General features: G+C 73.5%; 1 protein-coding gene across 1 annotated transcript in view; it reads left to right on the top strand.

The window, feature by feature from the left end:
- Positions 1-16,910, top strand: part of MUC6 (mucin 6, oligomeric mucus/gel-forming) — a gene marked incomplete at both ends in the record, with an annotated part of 18,720 nt that extends 1,810 nt beyond the window's left edge. Inside the window, 28 exons of the mRNA XM_084249749.1 lie at positions 4,874-4,959; positions 8,065-8,309; positions 9,421-9,483; positions 9,658-9,898; positions 9,977-10,103; positions 10,761-10,851; positions 10,944-11,053; positions 11,175-11,382; positions 11,519-11,641; positions 11,914-12,034; positions 12,133-12,271; positions 12,347-12,451; positions 12,561-12,633; positions 12,707-12,844; positions 12,945-13,106; positions 13,207-13,301; positions 13,376-13,508; positions 13,594-13,843; positions 13,924-13,976; positions 14,048-14,154; positions 14,476-14,627; positions 14,715-14,856; positions 14,929-15,039; positions 15,198-15,383; positions 15,462-15,701; positions 15,816-15,972; positions 16,046-16,189; positions 16,621-16,910. Coding sequence (XP_084105875.1) covers positions 4,874-4,959; positions 8,065-8,309; positions 9,421-9,483; positions 9,658-9,898; positions 9,977-10,103; positions 10,761-10,851; positions 10,944-11,053; positions 11,175-11,382; positions 11,519-11,641; positions 11,914-12,034; positions 12,133-12,271; positions 12,347-12,451; positions 12,561-12,633; positions 12,707-12,844; positions 12,945-13,106; positions 13,207-13,301; positions 13,376-13,508; positions 13,594-13,843; positions 13,924-13,976; positions 14,048-14,154; positions 14,476-14,627; positions 14,715-14,856; positions 14,929-15,039; positions 15,198-15,383; positions 15,462-15,701; positions 15,816-15,972; positions 16,046-16,189; positions 16,621-16,910 — 4,092 coding nt within the window. The remainder of the gene's footprint in view (positions 1-4,873; positions 4,960-8,064; positions 8,310-9,420; positions 9,484-9,657; positions 9,899-9,976; positions 10,104-10,760; positions 10,852-10,943; positions 11,054-11,174; positions 11,383-11,518; positions 11,642-11,913; positions 12,035-12,132; positions 12,272-12,346; positions 12,452-12,560; positions 12,634-12,706; positions 12,845-12,944; positions 13,107-13,206; positions 13,302-13,375; positions 13,509-13,593; positions 13,844-13,923; positions 13,977-14,047; positions 14,155-14,475; positions 14,628-14,714; positions 14,857-14,928; positions 15,040-15,197; positions 15,384-15,461; positions 15,702-15,815; positions 15,973-16,045; positions 16,190-16,620) is intronic.

The following is a 16,910-nucleotide window of genomic DNA, read 5'->3' as shown; positions in this document are numbered from 1 at the left end:
CGCCTCCTGGCCTGGTCCTCAGCGCCGGCCCGTGGCCAGAGGCCCCTGCGGTGCTGCAGTGAGAGGCCTCGCCGTGGGCCCCACAGCCGGAGCCCGAGGCCCGCGGAGGGGGGAACCTCACGCCTCGGCCCCCCGTCCACGCTTCCCGCGGCCTGCAGGACCCGCCCGGGCAGCCTGGCTCTCCCCGCCCGTCTGTCTCCACGCGCTGCTCTCGGGCCGGGCCCAGCCAGGCCTCCACTCGGACCAGGCCCCGGGGTGGGTGAGGGCGGCCGGAGGACGTGCGGTTCCCGGCCCTCTGGACCCCCGAGGGAGACCCCAGCCGGGGCAGCAGCTGAGGATTTGAGGCCGGACAAGCCAGACGCTGACCCCCGCCTGCCTCTCCGTGGCCCCGACATCAGCGGGGGAGGCCTGGGCACGTGGGCCCAACCGCGCCCTCCTCCGCCCACAAGGCTCCAACGGGGGACTTTGCTACACGCCCCCCGCGTGTGTCCAGCGTGGGCCCCCCTTGAGGGTGCAGGCCAGCCACCCCGCCTCCTTGGGGGGCCCCGCGCTGCTGGAGACCTCAACTGCCGGCCGGCGCGTCACGCCCCTGCCTGGCACTGTCCTGGCTACCTGGCAGGGCCGCAGCTGGCTAGCATGCGGGCACCTGAGGGCAGCAGCTTGTGGGGGCCCCTCGGGGCCAGCCTCAGTAGATGTGCTCAGCTTGGGGGGCCTGGGGGAAGCAGAGGGAGAGGCGGAAGATGGGTGGTAAGCAGTGGGCGTGTGACGGGCGGGCGGGGCTGGGGCCGGGCGGCCAGATCAGCGCCGCAGTCTCTTGAGATGGTGGGGTTCGCCACAGAGCTCCCACCCCCCGAGAGCTTGTGGTGCACGCAGACGGCTGAGGGTCCCGTTCCCACCTCACTAAACCCCGTCAGCCTGGGCAGCAGCTCACCCTCCAGGCCAGAGCCAGGAGACTGAGGCCAGGAGGGAGGTTGCCCCTGGAGCCCCCAGCCGGCCCTCCTGCCCGCGCTGCCCTGCCCGGCCCTGCCCCGTGGTCTGACGCAGAAGCCACTCCTGGCACGGGAGGCCCCTCCCGGCGGGCCCAGGGCCAGCTGTCCCAGCAACCACGCCTGGCAGGCACCTTTGCCCCGCCCCCCGCAGGCCTGGGCTCCGCGTCGAGGGTCCTGCCCATGCCCTGGGTTCTCGGGGGCCCTCCTGCATCACAGCCCCGGGCCGCCCCGTGGGCCAGGAAAGCGCAGGACGGCGCGTCTCAAGGCCCGAAAAACTGCTTCACGAGGCGAAACCCACGCGGGGGGGCGAGTCAGGGAGGCTCTGAGCTACGGGGCCTTGACGGGCCTGAGAGCCACCCGCTGCCCCTGCTTCGCCACGGTGCCATGGCTGCCCGCCCGGTGGGAGCGCCCGTGTGACCGGGCGTGGGCCCCCCACCCACCGGCCCTCCCAGGACCCGGTCAGCCCCCTGCAGCGTCCTCGCCCACCCCGGCCGGCTGCGGGCCTGGGGTGCCACCCTGGGGCGCACGGCCGTGGCTGGGGGTGCTGAGGGCCACACGCCACTTTCTGGGACGCCCACCCAGACCGGTGCCCTGGAGCCAGCCGGAACGCGCCGGGGCTCACGGGCGGCTCTCCCGGGCCAGGGCTTCTCCCACCGCGGCGCGTCCTTTCAGCCTCTCAGCAGCGGCTTTTGAAGGACAGTGTCCACCTTCGTGCTGCTCCCTGGTGCGCGAGGGGCGTCTGGGCCCCGAGGACGAGTGGCCTCTGCCTGGCCCCAGGCGCCCTCCCCTCCGGTCAGGGCTGTCTTTTTTTTTTTTTTTTAAAGATTTATTTACTTATTTTATACAAGCCCGGGGCACAGTCAGAGGCACGGGAGGGTGAGAGAATCCACCAGAGCCAGAGCGGGGAGCAGAGCAGGCAGAAGGACCGAAGGACACTGCTGAGGGGAGCCGCGGGCGGCAGGAGGGGTCCGCGCGCCATGTGGGACCCTCCTCCGGGGGCCGGGGAGCAGCCGGGGATCGAACCGGCGCCGCAGAGGCCGCGGGCAGCTTCGCCACCCAGCGCTCAACCGCTGCGCCCCCGGGAGACCCTCGTTTTTTTTTTTTAAAGATTTATTTATGCACAAGAACTGGGGCCCAGGCCAGAGGTGCGGGGGTGAGAGGACTCCCCAGAGACAGAGCGGGGAGCGGAACAGGCGGATCCGCTGAAACACACTGCTGAGGGGAGCGGCGGGGAGACAGGCGGGGTCTGCTGCGCCTGGCCGGGGTCCCTGGTGCTGCAGAGGCTGGTGAGAGCGCAGACTGACCCCTGCGCGCCAGAGAGGCCCTGGGCTGTCTGTCTTGTCCAGGCTTCCACCTGCGCCTGGTTACTGTTTGCAGGGCTGGGGGTGGCGGGGCGATGGCTGCTGGGACACCCCCCCACCCCCCGCAGGCCTCCCTTCTGCCCATGGCCTGCCCGCGCCTGTGCCGGGCAATCGGCTGCTGCCCCCACGGCCTCCCGGGTCCGGCCTCTCTGGCGCTGGAGTCGCACTCGCGTGCGGGGAAGCACTAGCTCAGCCGAGGCAGCGCAGGAGGCCCCGTCCGTGCTCGCGACACCTGCAGCCCAGTCCTGGGAGTTGCCAGGCGCGCGGCGCGCACTTGGCCAGTGCTTGCTGTCCACTCTCCCCTGGGGCCAGCAGATGAACCCGGGCGCCTGTAGGGGGCCTGCGCGCCGCCGCCTTTACAGACTGGGGCGCCTTCCCGCCACGGCCATGCCAGGCCACCCCCAGCCGCGCCCATCCTGGGGTGCTCATTCTCCTCGGCCTGTGGCGACGCCGGCGTGCGGTGTGCTCACTGGGCCTCAGCAGAGAAACGCACTTTAAAAACGTCTCGGCTCCCAGGCCCGACGGCAGGACATGAAGGCCGCGCCCTGCCGCTGGGGGGCCGCCCCGTCCGCGCTTGCGGCAACCTCTGGGGCGGCCTGGAGAGGGTCGGGCATCCAGGGTCGGGCATCCCGCCCCGGGCGTGGCCCCGGTGCCCGCTGGACGAGGAGGCCGCGTGTGCGGCCGAGCGGGTCTGTCTCTTCCAGTCTGTTCTCCCCACTGCGGTGAAGCACGGGCACACCCCGGGCCCTCTGTGCCGGGCCTGCGTCCGGAGCCCCCGACCGAAGCCCCCGCATGAGGGCGCTGCCCCCGCAGGCGCCCACCTCCAGCCGTGGCCTCGCTGCACGCATGCGGCGTGTCCGGCGGCGCCCGCCCTCCCTCCCTGCGGTCTGGTCCCAGAGGTGGGGCCGGGCGGAGGGCGCCTGCGTGGGAAGTCCATGGAGGACGCCGCGCTCCCGGCCCGCCCGGCCCCGTCCTCCTGTGTGGCGATCCCCGGCGGGCGTGAGGCCCCGGCCAGGCAGGCCGTGGAGCCTTGGCCTGGGCCCGCCGGGCTTGGCTGGACGCCGTGAGCCAGGGTGGGCCCCAGCGGCCGCTGTGTGAAGGAGGCTGAGGCCGGGTGCCGGGTCCAGGCCTGTCCCGGGATGGGGAGCCTCACGGCCTCCTGCCCCTAGACACTGTCCAGGTCCCTGGCCCGCAGCTGCGGCCCGGACACACCTGTCCCGAACCCGAGGGCCCCGCCCGCCCTCCCGAGCCCGGCCCCGCTCCGTGAAACGGGAACTGCTTCTGCTCAGGATTGAAAACTGAAACAAACAACGGGGCCGCGCCCCGCCCCTCCCCAGGGCGCCCCCCCCGCCCCCACGCCCCCCCGTCCAGCAGCGGGCGCAGCCCGAGCCCTGCAGGAGTTGGGGCGCCTTCCAGGAACAAACAGACTGTGCGCCCCTGGGCAGGGCCGACAGCTGGGGGCCAGCGGGAGCGTCCGGGCCGCGGCCGCTTTATGGCCAGGTCCTGGTGCGGGCCCGGGGCCAGGCCGCGCCCTTCCTGTGCTTCCCGGAGCCGGGGCGTGAGGTGGCGCCGGCGGGAGGGGCGGCCGGACCCCAGTGGGGCAGCAGGGGCAGAGGCGCTGCCCCAGCGCCCAAGATGTGTCCGGTCAACGTCCACAGTGGCCGAGAGGGCTGCCGGGCACACTCGGGGGCTGCCCCACGGGCACACGGCGGCCTCCTGCGCCCGAGGGTTGGGGGAGGGAGGATAAAGAGACTTGGGGGGGCCGAGAGGGGCGGTCAGGGCAGGCTGGGGCTGCAGCCCAGTGTTTGGGCCGGACCCTGAGTGGGGGCGGCTGAGGCACTCTCGTGGGCAGCCGGGGTCCCCAGTGGCCAGCACCCGGGTTCCCCCAGCATCTGGGCCGACAGTCGGCACCCAGACCGCCAGGGGGGCTGCCAGGCAGGGCTCCTGCGTGGGGAGAGGGCGGGGGGTGGGGGAGCACACTGCTCCTGCCAGGGGGCGGGGGGCCGGGTGGCCGATGGGCAAGCCCTGTCCCCCCACACCACGCCCTCGCTGGGCTCTGTCAGTGCAGACCAGGGCACATTTGGGGGTGGCAGTTGGCACCCGGATTTGGGGCCTGTGCCCTCGAGAACCTGGAGGTGAGTGGGGATAGGTTGTGGCACCCCCACTCTGCACCTGCTGCGCCCCACCCTCATCCCCCAAACCTGGGGGCCTGGGCGCGAACCCCCACTTCACTGCCTCTGGGCACAGGACAGCCAGGCAGGGCCAGGGTCAAGTCTGGGGGACACAGCCCCCCAGGGAGCTGGGGAGGGGCTGTGGGGGCAGAAGAAAGGCAGGTTGGGGGCACTCGGGAGCGGGTACTGAGGGATCAGGGTCCCCAGTCACTCGGTCAGGCCATCCTTGCAACCTTCAGGAGGCCGGAGCACCCCCGGGGAGCCTGGGGCTGGGCTGTGACCCCCTGCAAGGCTTCCGGAGGGTGCAGACAACGGGACCGGCCCCCGCCACCTGCCCCCCCAGCCCCCGCAGGTTCCAGAGGCGGCGCACACTGATGCCGACCCCTACCAGCAGGTGGCGCCCGGCGCCCACGGGATCCCCAAGGTTCCAGGCAGGGTGTGGGTGCAGGGTCCCCCCCGCACACCGTGCTCCTGCGTGGAGACGCCCCTCGCCGGCCCAGGCTGTGCGCCAGGTGCCCGTGCATCCTGGGGGCCCCGCGGGCGTGCCTGGGCTCCCCGAGCCTGGCGCAGGGTCTGGCCGCCCTGCTCGGCCTGCACCCGCGGGGCCGCACCAGCGACTGGGCGGGGTGACCGGGCAGCCCACACCGCAGCCCCGCAGTGCACCCCGCACCCGTCCTGGAGGGTCCGGCTGTGGCCACCTGTTCCGGGCACACAGAGTAAAGGGGGTCCCCATGCAGGAGTGTGCCCCCAAACTCCCAGTATGTTGACACAGAAGCCAGGGGGGACAGCCTGGCCCACGCGCACTGACCAGCAGGGTGCGGGCACCAGGCCACCACCTCGAGCGGAGGAGAGGGGGACCCCTGGGATTCGGGGCGCCCCCAGAGAATGAGAGGGAGGTCTCTCCACCTCCCCAAGGGAGCCCCTGCACCCCCCCCACAGCACACACACACATCACTGGGGCTGTGCCCATCCCCCCCGAGGGACCCCCTTTTCCTGTAGGAGACGCCAGGCTGGGGTCTGGCCAGTCCGTGGGGCCCCCAGAGGCACCCCGAGCTGGACGTGGACAGGGGCAGTGACACAGTGGGGTGGCGGCGGCCGTCCACATGGCCGGGCCTGGGGTCACACTCCTGTCCAGGGTACAGGGGCAGGCCACAGCGCCCAAGAGCGGCCGGCGGGGGTGAGCGCTGGCCTGAGGGGCGGGGCTGTGGCAGTGGCCGCATGGAGCCCCCTGAAGCCCAGCTCAAGAGGCGCCGCTGGCCCCGGGGCACAGGGGTGCGGTGGTGCCGCCCCGGGCTGAGGCTGTGGCCTGAGCAGGCTCGGGTGCGGTCGCCCTTCGCTGAGACGGCACAGGCCTGTCCGCCCGCGGGCAGGGCTGAGGCTACCCCGCAGCCGCGCAGCTGTCGGGCCCTGGCCTGCAGGTCCTCCCGGCCAGAGCGGGGGCCCTGTCCCGGGGGCCCTCGGGGCGCAGTGGCAGCGCTCGGGGCGCTGGGTGGGCCTGTGCTCACAGACGCTTGCTCCCCTGGCCTGGGTTCCCCCGAAGGGCCCTGGAAAAGAACGCAGAGGCCACAGCTGTGGCGGGTGGGCAGGGCACCCGCCCCCCCCACTCTGCGGCTCCCGACCTGCCCCGGCCTGGGGCCGGCCAGCGGCCACCAGGGCCCGCTCCAGCCGCCACCAGCACGGTCTGTCCGCCCGGAGGCCAACGATGGGCCATGGTGAGCGGTCAGCGCGGGGCTGGCCCGCAGACTAAGCCCCCGAAGAGGGCGGGAGCAGGAGCTGCCCACGAGTGCCCCTCTGGGGAGGCCTGGGTGCGGGAGAGGTGCCCCGAGCTCTGGCCACCGAGCAGCCGTGGGCGTGGGGAGGACGGGAGGCTGCGGCCGGGACAGGGTGCGCAGGGACAGGCCTCCAGCGGCCCCGAGACAGCCACAGCTCCAGGCAGGGTGCGCAGGGGCGGGGAGGGGTGCAGCGCACGGGGGCAGTGCTGGGAGTGAGCGGGGTGGCAGTGGCTGGAGGACATTGGGCTTCACGGGGTGAGGACCCAGCAGCCGGGCCGTGGGGGCCTCCGTGGAGAGGGACTCACTGCCCTGCCGGCCACTTGGGTTTCCTGGCGAGCACTGGCAGCCCCAGCTGAGCCCACGGCGCCCACCGCCCGGCCCCAAGTGGGCAGGGGCCTGGCCGCGTGGACACCATCCCTTATGCCCCGGGCACCCCTCGGTTTGTTCAATCGTTGATCCCGGGGTGCCAGGCACCCAGGTGCAGCCCGCCTGCCCCCCAGAGCACAAGCTGCCGGCAGGCGGCCAGGCAGGCGGCCAAGGTCCAGCTGCCCAGGGGCCGGGCTCCACCGCAGGGAGCCCCGCCAGGTCCTGGCCCCAGGCCCAGCCAGGCGCAGCACTCCCTGGGGGGTCCGAGCCGGACAATGGCCTCTTGTCCCCAGCCCCCACCCCCCCTGCGGTGCTTATCTCCAGCGGACGAGGCGGCGGCTCCTGCTGTTTGCTCGGCCCCTCGGCGGGCGGCAGCCCTGAGCTCCGGGTCCCTGACCCGCGCGGCACACCTTGGGCAGCCCCAGCACACGCGTGCAGCCAGGCACACCCGTGTACGCGCCCGCAGGCACACTCGTGCAGGCACACGCGGGCACATGCACACTCCCGCGGGCACACGCGGGCTCTCCCGCACACAGTGGTGCACGCTCACGCATGGACTCGCGCCCCTGGCCACTGCAGACCAGGCGGCGTCAACCACACCTGCACCCCTTGAGCTGCAGACGGGGTGACGCTGGGGCCCCCACCTGTCCCAGCCCATCCCTCCCGGGCCTTTCAAGTCCCTGTGTGTCAGGCGGCCCCGCCCCTGCCCCAGCAGGCCCATGACGGGGGAAGAAGCTGCCCTGGGAGGGCCTGGGGGCGCTGGTGGGAGGCACGTCGCTGGGGAGCAGCCACCGGCCACAAGGGCAGCCAGCCCAGGCCCGTGGTCAGGGGTGGGCGCTGAGCCCGGGTGGCATCCACTGCAGCTCGGTCTAGACAGAGGGACAATGCGATGGGAGACCAGGACAGTGGGAGGGCCAGGGCAGTGCCCGGGCAGCAACCCGGGACGCCCGCCCTCCCGCCCCTGGCCCCTGCCCTCCCAGTTGCTGCTGAGTGGCCCCCATGGGGACAGCCGCACCCCTGCCTCATCTTGGGTGCAGCTCCTGCCCCTCTGCACCCCAGGGCACGCACAGCCCGCACGGCTCGGCCCCTGGCCACGGCACCGTCGGCTGCTGCCCCCTGCTGCAGCCCGGCATGCGGCCTCCCCCACGCCCCCACGGATCCCCTAGACCCCCCCCCAGGCCCTGATCCCTCCCCGACCCCCACCGACCCCCCAGACTCCCACCCCCAGACCTGGGCCAGCACCAGGAGGGCTGAGAGTGCCCTCAGGACAGTCTTGGCCCGGAGCCTGCGGGCAGCTGGGGGTGCAGGCGGCCAGCCCCCACTCGGAGGCGTGATAATGAGGTCCAAGAACTTTCCAAAAGCCAAGTCCTGATAAAGCAGGGCCCCGGATCCTGTTTGGCCACAGTGGCACCGTGCTGACGGTGGTCACGGGGGCGGCCACACTACATAAGGGCCGCTGTCCAGCGGCGGCAGAGCCAGATCTGGCGGCCACCGCTTCTGCCAGAGCCATGCTGGCGGCCTGGCTGCTGCTGCTCCTGACCTGCGGGGGGGCCCTGCCGAGCGCCGGTGAGTGCGGCCACGCCCGGCTCAGCATCCAGCTGCCCGGGTCAGCGTTCCGCCGCCTGGCTGCGCTGCTCCGCGAGTGGCCATGTGGGCACTGAGGGAGAAGAGAAGAGGCCGGAGGCCTGGCTGGCCAGCAACCACCTGCACTGGCCGAGGCCGGCGCCCGCCCGGGGCACTGGAGCCTTCGACAGGGGAGCTGCGGGTATTCCCGGGCTCACCCTCCGCCTCGGCCAGGCCTGAGGGCTCCGGGGTCCCAGTGTGGGGTGTTGGGGCTGGGCAGGAGCTCGGTAGGGGCTGGGGCTCTGCAGGCCCCCACCTGCCAACAGAGCAGCCCTGAAGTGGGCCCTGGGCCTCAGTTTCCCCGACTGCAGAAGCGGGAACAGCTGGCACACGGCTGCCACGCGGCATCGGCTGGGGCGGGGGCACGTGCGGGCGCCGGCTATACAGGAACTCCCAGGGGCTCCCCTCACGGCCCCCCGCCGCCCAGCACGGAGGCCACAGCCAAGGTGGCCACCGGTCACTGGAAGGCCCTGGCGAGGGCGCGGCTGACCGCAGCACAGGCTTCCGGGGGCCGAGGGGCCTCAGGGCTGCTCTGCCCGTCCTCCCCGCGCCTCCCCCCTCCACGGCACGCCGGGCCTCGTCCCCAGCCGACGGGGCCCCTGGACCCGACTGTGCTGGGCCAGGAAGGGACACGGGAGCCGCGGGGTGGGCGGGGCCTGGGCACTGGGGCGCCGCGGAGGGCGGGCAGCGGCTGCGCTGGGCAGGAGGACCAGGAGGCAGGTCCTGCCCCGGGGACCAGACCCCCAAAAAGCAGGAGCACAGACCCCAGGCTGGGGGGCCCTGCGGCTGCTGAGTGGGGCGGCGGCGCGGGGGGCACCCTGTCAGGCGCAGGCAGCTGAGCCCACGCGCGGGGCAGCCCTTGGAGCTGGTGTGTCCGGGCAGGGACGCAGCCAGAGGACCTGCAGGTGGGCGCCGGGCCAGGGAGCTGGAGAGCACACGGACGCCCGCCTCGGCCAGCAGCCGCCCCAGCCCCGCACGGCACGGCCTCCGGCCATCCCGAGCGCTGGCCCCCTCCGGTGGCGGCGGGGGTTGTGGAGGCCGAGCGAGAGGCGGGGGCGCGGGCGGGGGCGGCCCACGCTCTGGGGCAGGCTGAAGTAGGGCAGCAGCACCCGCACTGACCCCCGCTCTGCCCCCATAGGCACGGACAGCGCCTCCTCCACCCACCCTGGACCGCAGAGGCCGCAGGGCTCCCCACACTCAGGTGAGAGCCACACCCCGGGCCTCGGCACACGGCGTGGGGGGGGGGCAGAGGGGGTGGGGGTGGCCCCGCGGTGCTGGGGGCGGCCCTGGCCCTTCCCAGCCCTGGAGGCCCACGGTGGGGGCGGGCACCCCGGCCCTGCCCGCGGGCGGCTCGGGACCAGGCGCTCTCCCGCAGCTCCGGGCAGAGGCTGGTGCTCCACGTGGGGGGCCGGCCACTTCTCCACCTTCGACGGCCACATGTACGACTTCTCCGGGACCTGCAACTACGTCTTCGCTGCCATCTGCAAGGACGCCGCGGCCACCTTCAGCGTCCAGCTGCGGCGCGGGCCCGGCGGGGCCATCTCGCGGGTCATTGTGGAGCTGGGGGCGGCCATCGTCACTGTGCAGGACGGTGCCATCTCCATCAAGGACGTGGGGTAGGGGCGGCGGGCTGGGGGGCGGGCGGGCGGCGGGCGGGCGGCGGGCGGGGCCGCGCTGACCGCTGCTGCCCACAGGGCGGTGGCTCTGCCCTACACCGGCAGCGGGCTGCAGATCACGCCCTTCGGCCAGAGTGTGCGGCTGGTGGCCAAGCAGCTGGCGCTGGAGCTGGAGGTCGTGTGGAGCCCCGGCACCCACCTCATGGTGAGGGCACGGGTGCGGGCAGCGCCGCGCCCCCGGGCATGGACGCGGGGCGCCTGCTCCTGGCGCGCTGACCCCGCCGGGAGCGCGGGACCCTCGGGCGGCCGCTTCCCGAGCTGAGGAAAAGGGAAGCCCCAGGAGGGAGGGGGGCTCCACCTCGCCCACTCCCCCAGTCCTGAACCCCCCACCCACCTTGCCACCCCCCATAACCACCCCCAGGTCCTCCCACCTGCCCCAGTCCCCGCCCAGCCCAGGCCCCGCCCCTGCCCCAACAAGCCCCGCCCACCTGAGGCCCCGCCCCAGGCTTTCCCCCAAGGTCCCGCCCACTGGGGGGGCGCCAGAGGCCCCGCCCACCAGGGGGTTCGCCCGAGGCCCCGCCCACCAGGGTTCGCCCGAGGCCCCGCCCACCAGGGGGTTTCGCCCGAGGCCCCGCCCACCAGGGAAATCTCCCTGAGGCCCCGCCCACCAGGGGGGTTCGCCCGAGGCCCCGCCCACCAGGGGGTTCGCCCGAGGCCCCGCCCACCAGGGGGTTCGCCCGAGGCCCCGCCCACCAGGGTTCGCCCGAGGCCCCGCCCACCAGGGTTCGCCTGAGGCCCCGCCCACCAGGGGGGTCGGCCGAGGCCCCGCCCACCGGGGCCCACGCCAGCGCCCCGCCCGCAGGTCCTGGTGCCGGAGGAGCTCGGGGGCTGCCTGTGCGGGCTGTGCGGGAACTTCGACGGCGAGGAGACCAACGAGTTCCTGGGCGAGGACGGTGGGTGCGCGGGCCCGGGAGCCGCGCAGCGCGGTCGGCCCCACGGGGCGCTGACCCCGCCCGGTGCTGACCCCACCCATCCGCGCCCCCAGGAAAACTCCTGGAGCCCCGCAAGTATGCGGCCATGCAGAAACTGGACGACCCCACGGAGATCTGTGCCTACGAGGCCATCCCCGGCCCCCGCGTCCCGCAGCCGGAGCACGTGAGTGGCCCCTGGGCCGGGAGCCCGTCGGCCACGGTGGGCCGGTCCCCAGGGCCGGACAGGGTGCTCAGGAGGGGTCGGGGCCTGGCCTTGCCCCGTGACCCAAGTGCCCTCTGCCCAGGCCCGGACCTGCGCCCAGCTGCTGGCCCTGGTGTCCCCCGAGTGCGTGGTGCCCCGGGAGCCTTTCGTGCTGAGCTGCCAGGCGGACATGGCCGCGTGCTCCCGGCCGGGCCAGCAGGACTGCAGCTGCGCCACGCTGTCCGAGTACTCGCGCCAGTGCAGCATGGCTGGGCAGCCTCTGCGCCAGTGGCGGGGCCCCGGCCTCTGCGGTGAGTCCCAGGGAGAACACGGGCCCGGGGCCCCCAGGGGCAGTGGGCCTGGGCTGGGGGCCGGGCGGGGCGCGCGGGGTGGGCCGGGCAGGGCCGGCGCCCCGCGGCCCGCCCCCTCACCCTCCCGGGGCCGCAGCTCTGGGCCGCTGCCCGGCCAACCAGGTGTACCGCGAGTGTGGCGAGGCCTGCGGCAGGACCTGCTCCAACCCGCAGCACAGCTGCTCCAGCTTTTGCACCTTCGGCTGCTTCTGCCCGGAAGGTGAGGCTCCCTCTCCAGGGCCCCCTGAGACAGGCCCCCAGGCTGGGGCACAGCTCTCCTGGCCGCCAGCCCCCCAGGGCAAGCTCGGAGGCTCCCACCTCCTACAGCCCCACAGAGCTGCCGGGCCGCAGCTGGACCAGCCTCAGGTCTGGGCCGGAGCAGGAAGGGGCGGAGCTGGGGCCGCAAGGGGGGCTCGGGGCGGAGTGCAGGACAGGACCCCGCCGGGCCGGGGGCTGAGCCGTCCCCAGCATGCCCCAAGCCCTCTCCTGCAGGGACGGTCCTGGACGACATCTCCGGAAACCACACCTGCGTGCCGGTCAGCCAGTGCCCCTGCGCGCGCGGCAGGGTGGTCTACACCCCAGGGGAGGTCACCTCTGACGCCTGCCGGACCTGGTGAGCACGGGGCAGCGCTGAAGGCCTCATGGGCAGGTTGGGGACAGAGGGGCACAGGGGGCCTTGGCCCTGCGCCCACCACCTCCGTGCCCCCGCAGCCGGTGCACCGCGGGCCACTGGGACTGCACGGAGCAGCCCTGCCCCGGGCACTGCTCCCTGGAGGGGGGCTCCTTCGTCACCACGTTCGACGCCAGGCCCTACCGCTTCCACGGCACCTGCTCCTACGTCCTCCTCCAGGTAGGACCCGCTCTGGGAGGCCCTGGGGGGCGGTGCAGCCCAGGGCCTCTGCTGAGCCACGGTGCCTCCCCACAGAGCCCCCAGCTCCCCGACGGGGGCTCCCTCACCGCCGTGTTCGACAAGTCGGGGTACTCACACTCGGAGACCGCCCTCACTGCAGTCATCTACATGTCTGGCCAGGTGAGGCTGCCCCCCACCATGGGTGTGCCCCCGCGCCAGCTCTACCCTCCTGGCCGCACGGGGCAGGCCTCCCGGCCCGACCCCCGTGACCAGGTCACCGTCTCTCCAGGACAAAATCGTGATTTCTCAGAACGACGTGGTCACCAACAACGGAGAGGCCAAGCGGCTGCCGTACCTGACCCGTAGGTCCCCAGCCCCAGAGCCCGGGTCTGCAGGGCGGCCCAGAGCAGCCTCCAACAGCCCCTGTCCCCCCAGGCAACATCACCGTCTTCAGGCAGACGTCCACCCACCTCCAGATGGCCACCACCTTCGGGCTGGAGCTGGTGGTGCAGCTGCAGCCCGTGTTCCAGGTGTACGTGACCATCGGGCCCCAGTTCAGAGGCCAGACCAGAGGTGGGTCCCCCAGCCCTCCCCCGGGGGGGGGGAGACCCGGGGAGGGAGCAGGCGTGCGGCTGGAGGGGCATGGGCTGCCCCCTCACGCCCGGCCGTGCAGGGCTCTGCGGCAACTTCAACGGGGACACGACGGACGAGTTCACCACCAGCATGGGCCTGGCTGAGGGCACGGCCACCGTCTTCGTGGACTCCTGGCGCGCGGGCAACTGCCCGGCCGCGCTCCAGCGGGAGATGGACCCTTGCTCCATGAGCCAGCTCAACAGTCAGTGCCACACGGGCGCCGGGCGCTGGGGGAGCGCGGGGTGCAGAGGGGCGTGGGGGCGCGGGGGCGCGGGGTGCGGTCCCAGCCTGTGCCTCCCCAGAGGTGTGCGCGGAGACCCACTGCTCGGTGCTGGTGAGGACAGGCTCGGTGTTCGAGAGGTGCCACACCGTCGTGAACCCCAAGCCCTTCTACAAGGTGGGTAGGCGGGCGGGGGGCGGGGGGCGCACGCTGGGGCCCCGGGGCGGGCACCCACATGCTGTCTGCCGCAGAGGTGCGTGTACGAGGCCTGCAACTACGAGGAGACCTTCCCCCACATCTGCGCGGCCCTGGGCAGCTACGCCCACGCCTGCGCCTCCAGGGGCCTCGTGCTCTGGGGCTGGAGAAGCAGCGTGGACAACTGCAGTGCGTGCGGGGCGGGGGCGGGGCCGGGGCGGGGCGCGGGGGGTGCCCCGTGCTGCCCTGACCCCTGACCCCTGGGTCCCCGCAGGCGTCCCTTGCTCGGGCAACCAGACCTTCAGCTACGATGGCCGCGCCTGTGACCGCACGTGCCTCTCGCTGTCCGACCGCGGCGCCGAGTGCCACCCCAGCTCCGTGCCCGTGGACGGCTGCGGCTGCCCCCAGGGCACCTACCTGAACCACAAGTCCCAGTGCGTGCGCCGCGCCCAGTGCCCCTGCCTCCTGGACGGCCACAAGCTCCTGCCAGCCGGCCAGTCCACCATGGTCAACGGCACCCTCTGGTGAGCGGGGACGCCCACGGGGCTGTCGGGGTGTCCTGGGCAGCCCACCCAGCCACACTCACAGGGCTTCTCCCCCACAGCTACTGTGTCAGCGGGCGGCTGAGCTGCCCCGGGCGGCCACGGAGCTCCCAGGGTACGTAGCCCGGCCGGGTGTGACCTGCTCAGAGCTGGCCGGCGCCACCTGACCCGCGCCTCTCCCCGCAGCGTCCTGCACGGCCCCCAAGACGTTCCAGTCCTGCAGCCAGTCCTCGGACAATTTCGGGGCAGCCTGTGCCCCCACGTGCCAGAGGCTGGCCACTGAGACCCCTTGCGTAAGGCGGGGGCAGAGGGCGGGGAGCCCCCCGACAGCCACCCGATGACCCCCCAGATGTTCATTCCCACACGGGATGCCCCGACCTCGGGGAAGCTGGTGGCTGCCTCGTGGGACTGCACCAAGCAGCGTGGGGGCGGGGCCCGGGCGGGCGCTGTCTGGGGGCTGCTGGGGCCTGCAGGTGGGGCCCTGCTGCCTCGGGGGCCACAGAGGCAGCTGGACCTCCCCAGGGAGGAAGCGCCCCCAAGAGAAAGGCGAGAGCAGTTCTGGGGGTGCTGGGCCCCAGGGCTGGTGTGACGCGCCCGGTGTAACCCGCCTGCAGGTGCCCACCAGGTGCGAGCCCGGCTGTGTCTGTCCCGAGGGCCTGTACGAGGATGCCAGCGGGCGGTGTGTGCCACCCGGGGAGTGCCCCTGCCAGTTTGGGGGCGTGTCCTACCCCCAGGGGTCCTGGCTCCACACTGGCTGCAAGACCTGGTAAGCCCCACCCGGCCACGGCCCCCGCCCTGGGCCTGGGGTGCCTGGGGCTGGCACCTCCGGAGCCCACACCCTGCTCCCGTGCAGCACCTGCTCCCAGGGGACCTGGGCCTGCCAGGAGCGCGCGCCCTGCTCGTCCACCTGCTCCCTCTATGGGGAGGGCCACATGGTCACCTTCGACGGGCAGCGCTTCCTCTTTGAAGGCAACTGCGAGTACATCCTGGCCACGGTGAGGCGCGGGCCACGGGCTGGCGGGCGGGCATGGGGCCCGGGGCGCCCCCTGAGCACCATCTCCCCACAGGACGGCTGCGGGACCGAGGAAGCCCAGCCCATCTTCAAGATCCTGACCGAGAGCGTGGTCTGCGGGAGGTCAGGGGCCACCTGCTCCAGGGCCGTCAGGCTGCTCCTGGGGGTGAGCCCGCGGCGTCCCCTACACCTCTCCCGGGGGCTGGGGCCTCTGTCCCGGAGGGCACCCCGGCCAGGGAATGGCCCGCCGGCCCTTGACAGACAGGGCCGCCCCAGAGGGCTCGGGCGCCCACCGGGCACATGGCCAGTGGTGGCCTCCCACAGGACGTGTCCGTGGTGCTAGCAGACCGGAACTACACGGTCCGCGGGGAGGACCCGCGCGTGCGCCTGCAGGTGAGGGCCAGCTCCCTGCACCTGGTGCTGGACGCCGCCATCGGCCCCAGCTACAACCTGACCCTCGTCTGGAACAAGCACATGACGGTCCTCATCAAGGTGGCCCGGGGCTCCCAGGTACTGCGGCGCGGGCGGGCCCCGGGCGGGCGGGAGGGCGGGCGGGCGGCCGCCGAGCCCCTGACGCGGCCCCCGTAGGACGCGCTCTGCGGCCTGTGCGGCAACGCCAACGGGGACGTGAAGGACGACTTCGGGACGCGCAGCGGGTACGTGGCGCCCGGCGAGCTGGAGTTCGTGAACTCGTGGAAGGAGAGCCCGCTGTGCGGGGACGCCGGCTCCGCGCGGGACCCCTGCAGCCTCAACGCCTTCCGCCGGGCCTGGGCCGAGCGCAAGTGCGGCATCATCGGCAGCCAGACCTTCGCCGCCTGCCACAGCCAGGTGCCCGCCCGCCCCGCCCCTGCGCCGCCCCCGCCCGCCCCGGCCCCACGCCCCCCCACCCCGCCCCGGCCCCACGCCAGGCGCCCGGCCGGCACAGACTGAGGGGCTCCGCAGGTGTACCACCTGCCCTACTACGAGGCCTGCGTGCGCGACGCCTGCGGCTGCGACACCAGCGGGGACTGCGAGTGTCTGTGCGACGCCGTGGCCGCCTACGCCCAGGCCTGCCTGGACAGGGGCGTGTGCGTGGACTGGAGGGCCCCGGACTTCTGCCGTGAGTGTCCGGCTGCCGGGGCGGGGAAGGCCCGTGGGGAGGCCCGCGCGGCTGACGCTGCCCGCCCCCGCAGCCATCTACTGCGACTTCTACAACAGCCACACGCGGGCGCGCGGGGGCCGCTACCAGTACACGGCGGAGGTCAACTGCACGTGGCACTACCAGCCCTGCCTCTGCCCCGGGCAGCTGCAGAGCGTCCCCGGCACCAACACGGAAGGTACCGGCCCCGCAGCCCTACCCAGCCTCCTGACCGGCAGGGGAGGTGCCACCCCCCGGGGCACGGGAAGGCGGGTCTGAGGCCAGAACAGGTGTGAGAAGGACTAGACAGGCCCCAGGCAGAGCCAAGCAAAGCCCTGAGGCGGGAGCAAGCCTGGTGCGGAGTGAGCAGGGCACCAAGGGGCGAGGCGTGCGGGGCGGGGGCAGAACGGCCCGGGGGGATCCAGAGGGCTCAGCATCAGGCCAGCTGGGGGCCTGGGGCCTCTGGGCCAGCAGGGGTTTGGTGCGCAAGAGGCGCCAGGTATGTGGGGCGGGACAGAGTGGGCTGACGGGCCTGGGGTCCAGGCTAGGGCTGGGGTGAGCAGGGAGGGTGGCTGGAAGCGGCGGGAGATGTGGGCAGCAGGCACTGAGGCCTGGCACTCTCCACCCCAGGCTGCTACAACTGCTCGCAGAACGAGTACTTCGACCACCACGAGGGGACCTGTGTGCCCTGCAGTAAGCGCCCTGCCCCACAGGCGCTGCGGCCGGGCGGCCCTCAGCCAGCAGCACCGCCCAGGCGGCCAGGCCCCAGACGGCCGGCGCGTAGCACAGTGCCCCGGGAATGCACCTCTGCCAGGCTGCAAAGCAACCGAGGCGAGCACTGGACACTGGACGCAGCGGCCAGACACAGTGTCCTGCAGGCCTTTCACCCTGCCCGGCCCTCCCACACCCGGGGGGTGTGA

This window comes from Talpa europaea (genome assembly GCF_964194135.1).
Source record: "Talpa europaea genome assembly, chromosome: 1".
Lineage (NCBI taxonomy): Eukaryota > Metazoa > Chordata > Mammalia > Eulipotyphla > Talpidae > Talpa > Talpa europaea.
This window is presented reverse-complemented; position numbering and strand designations above follow the sequence as displayed.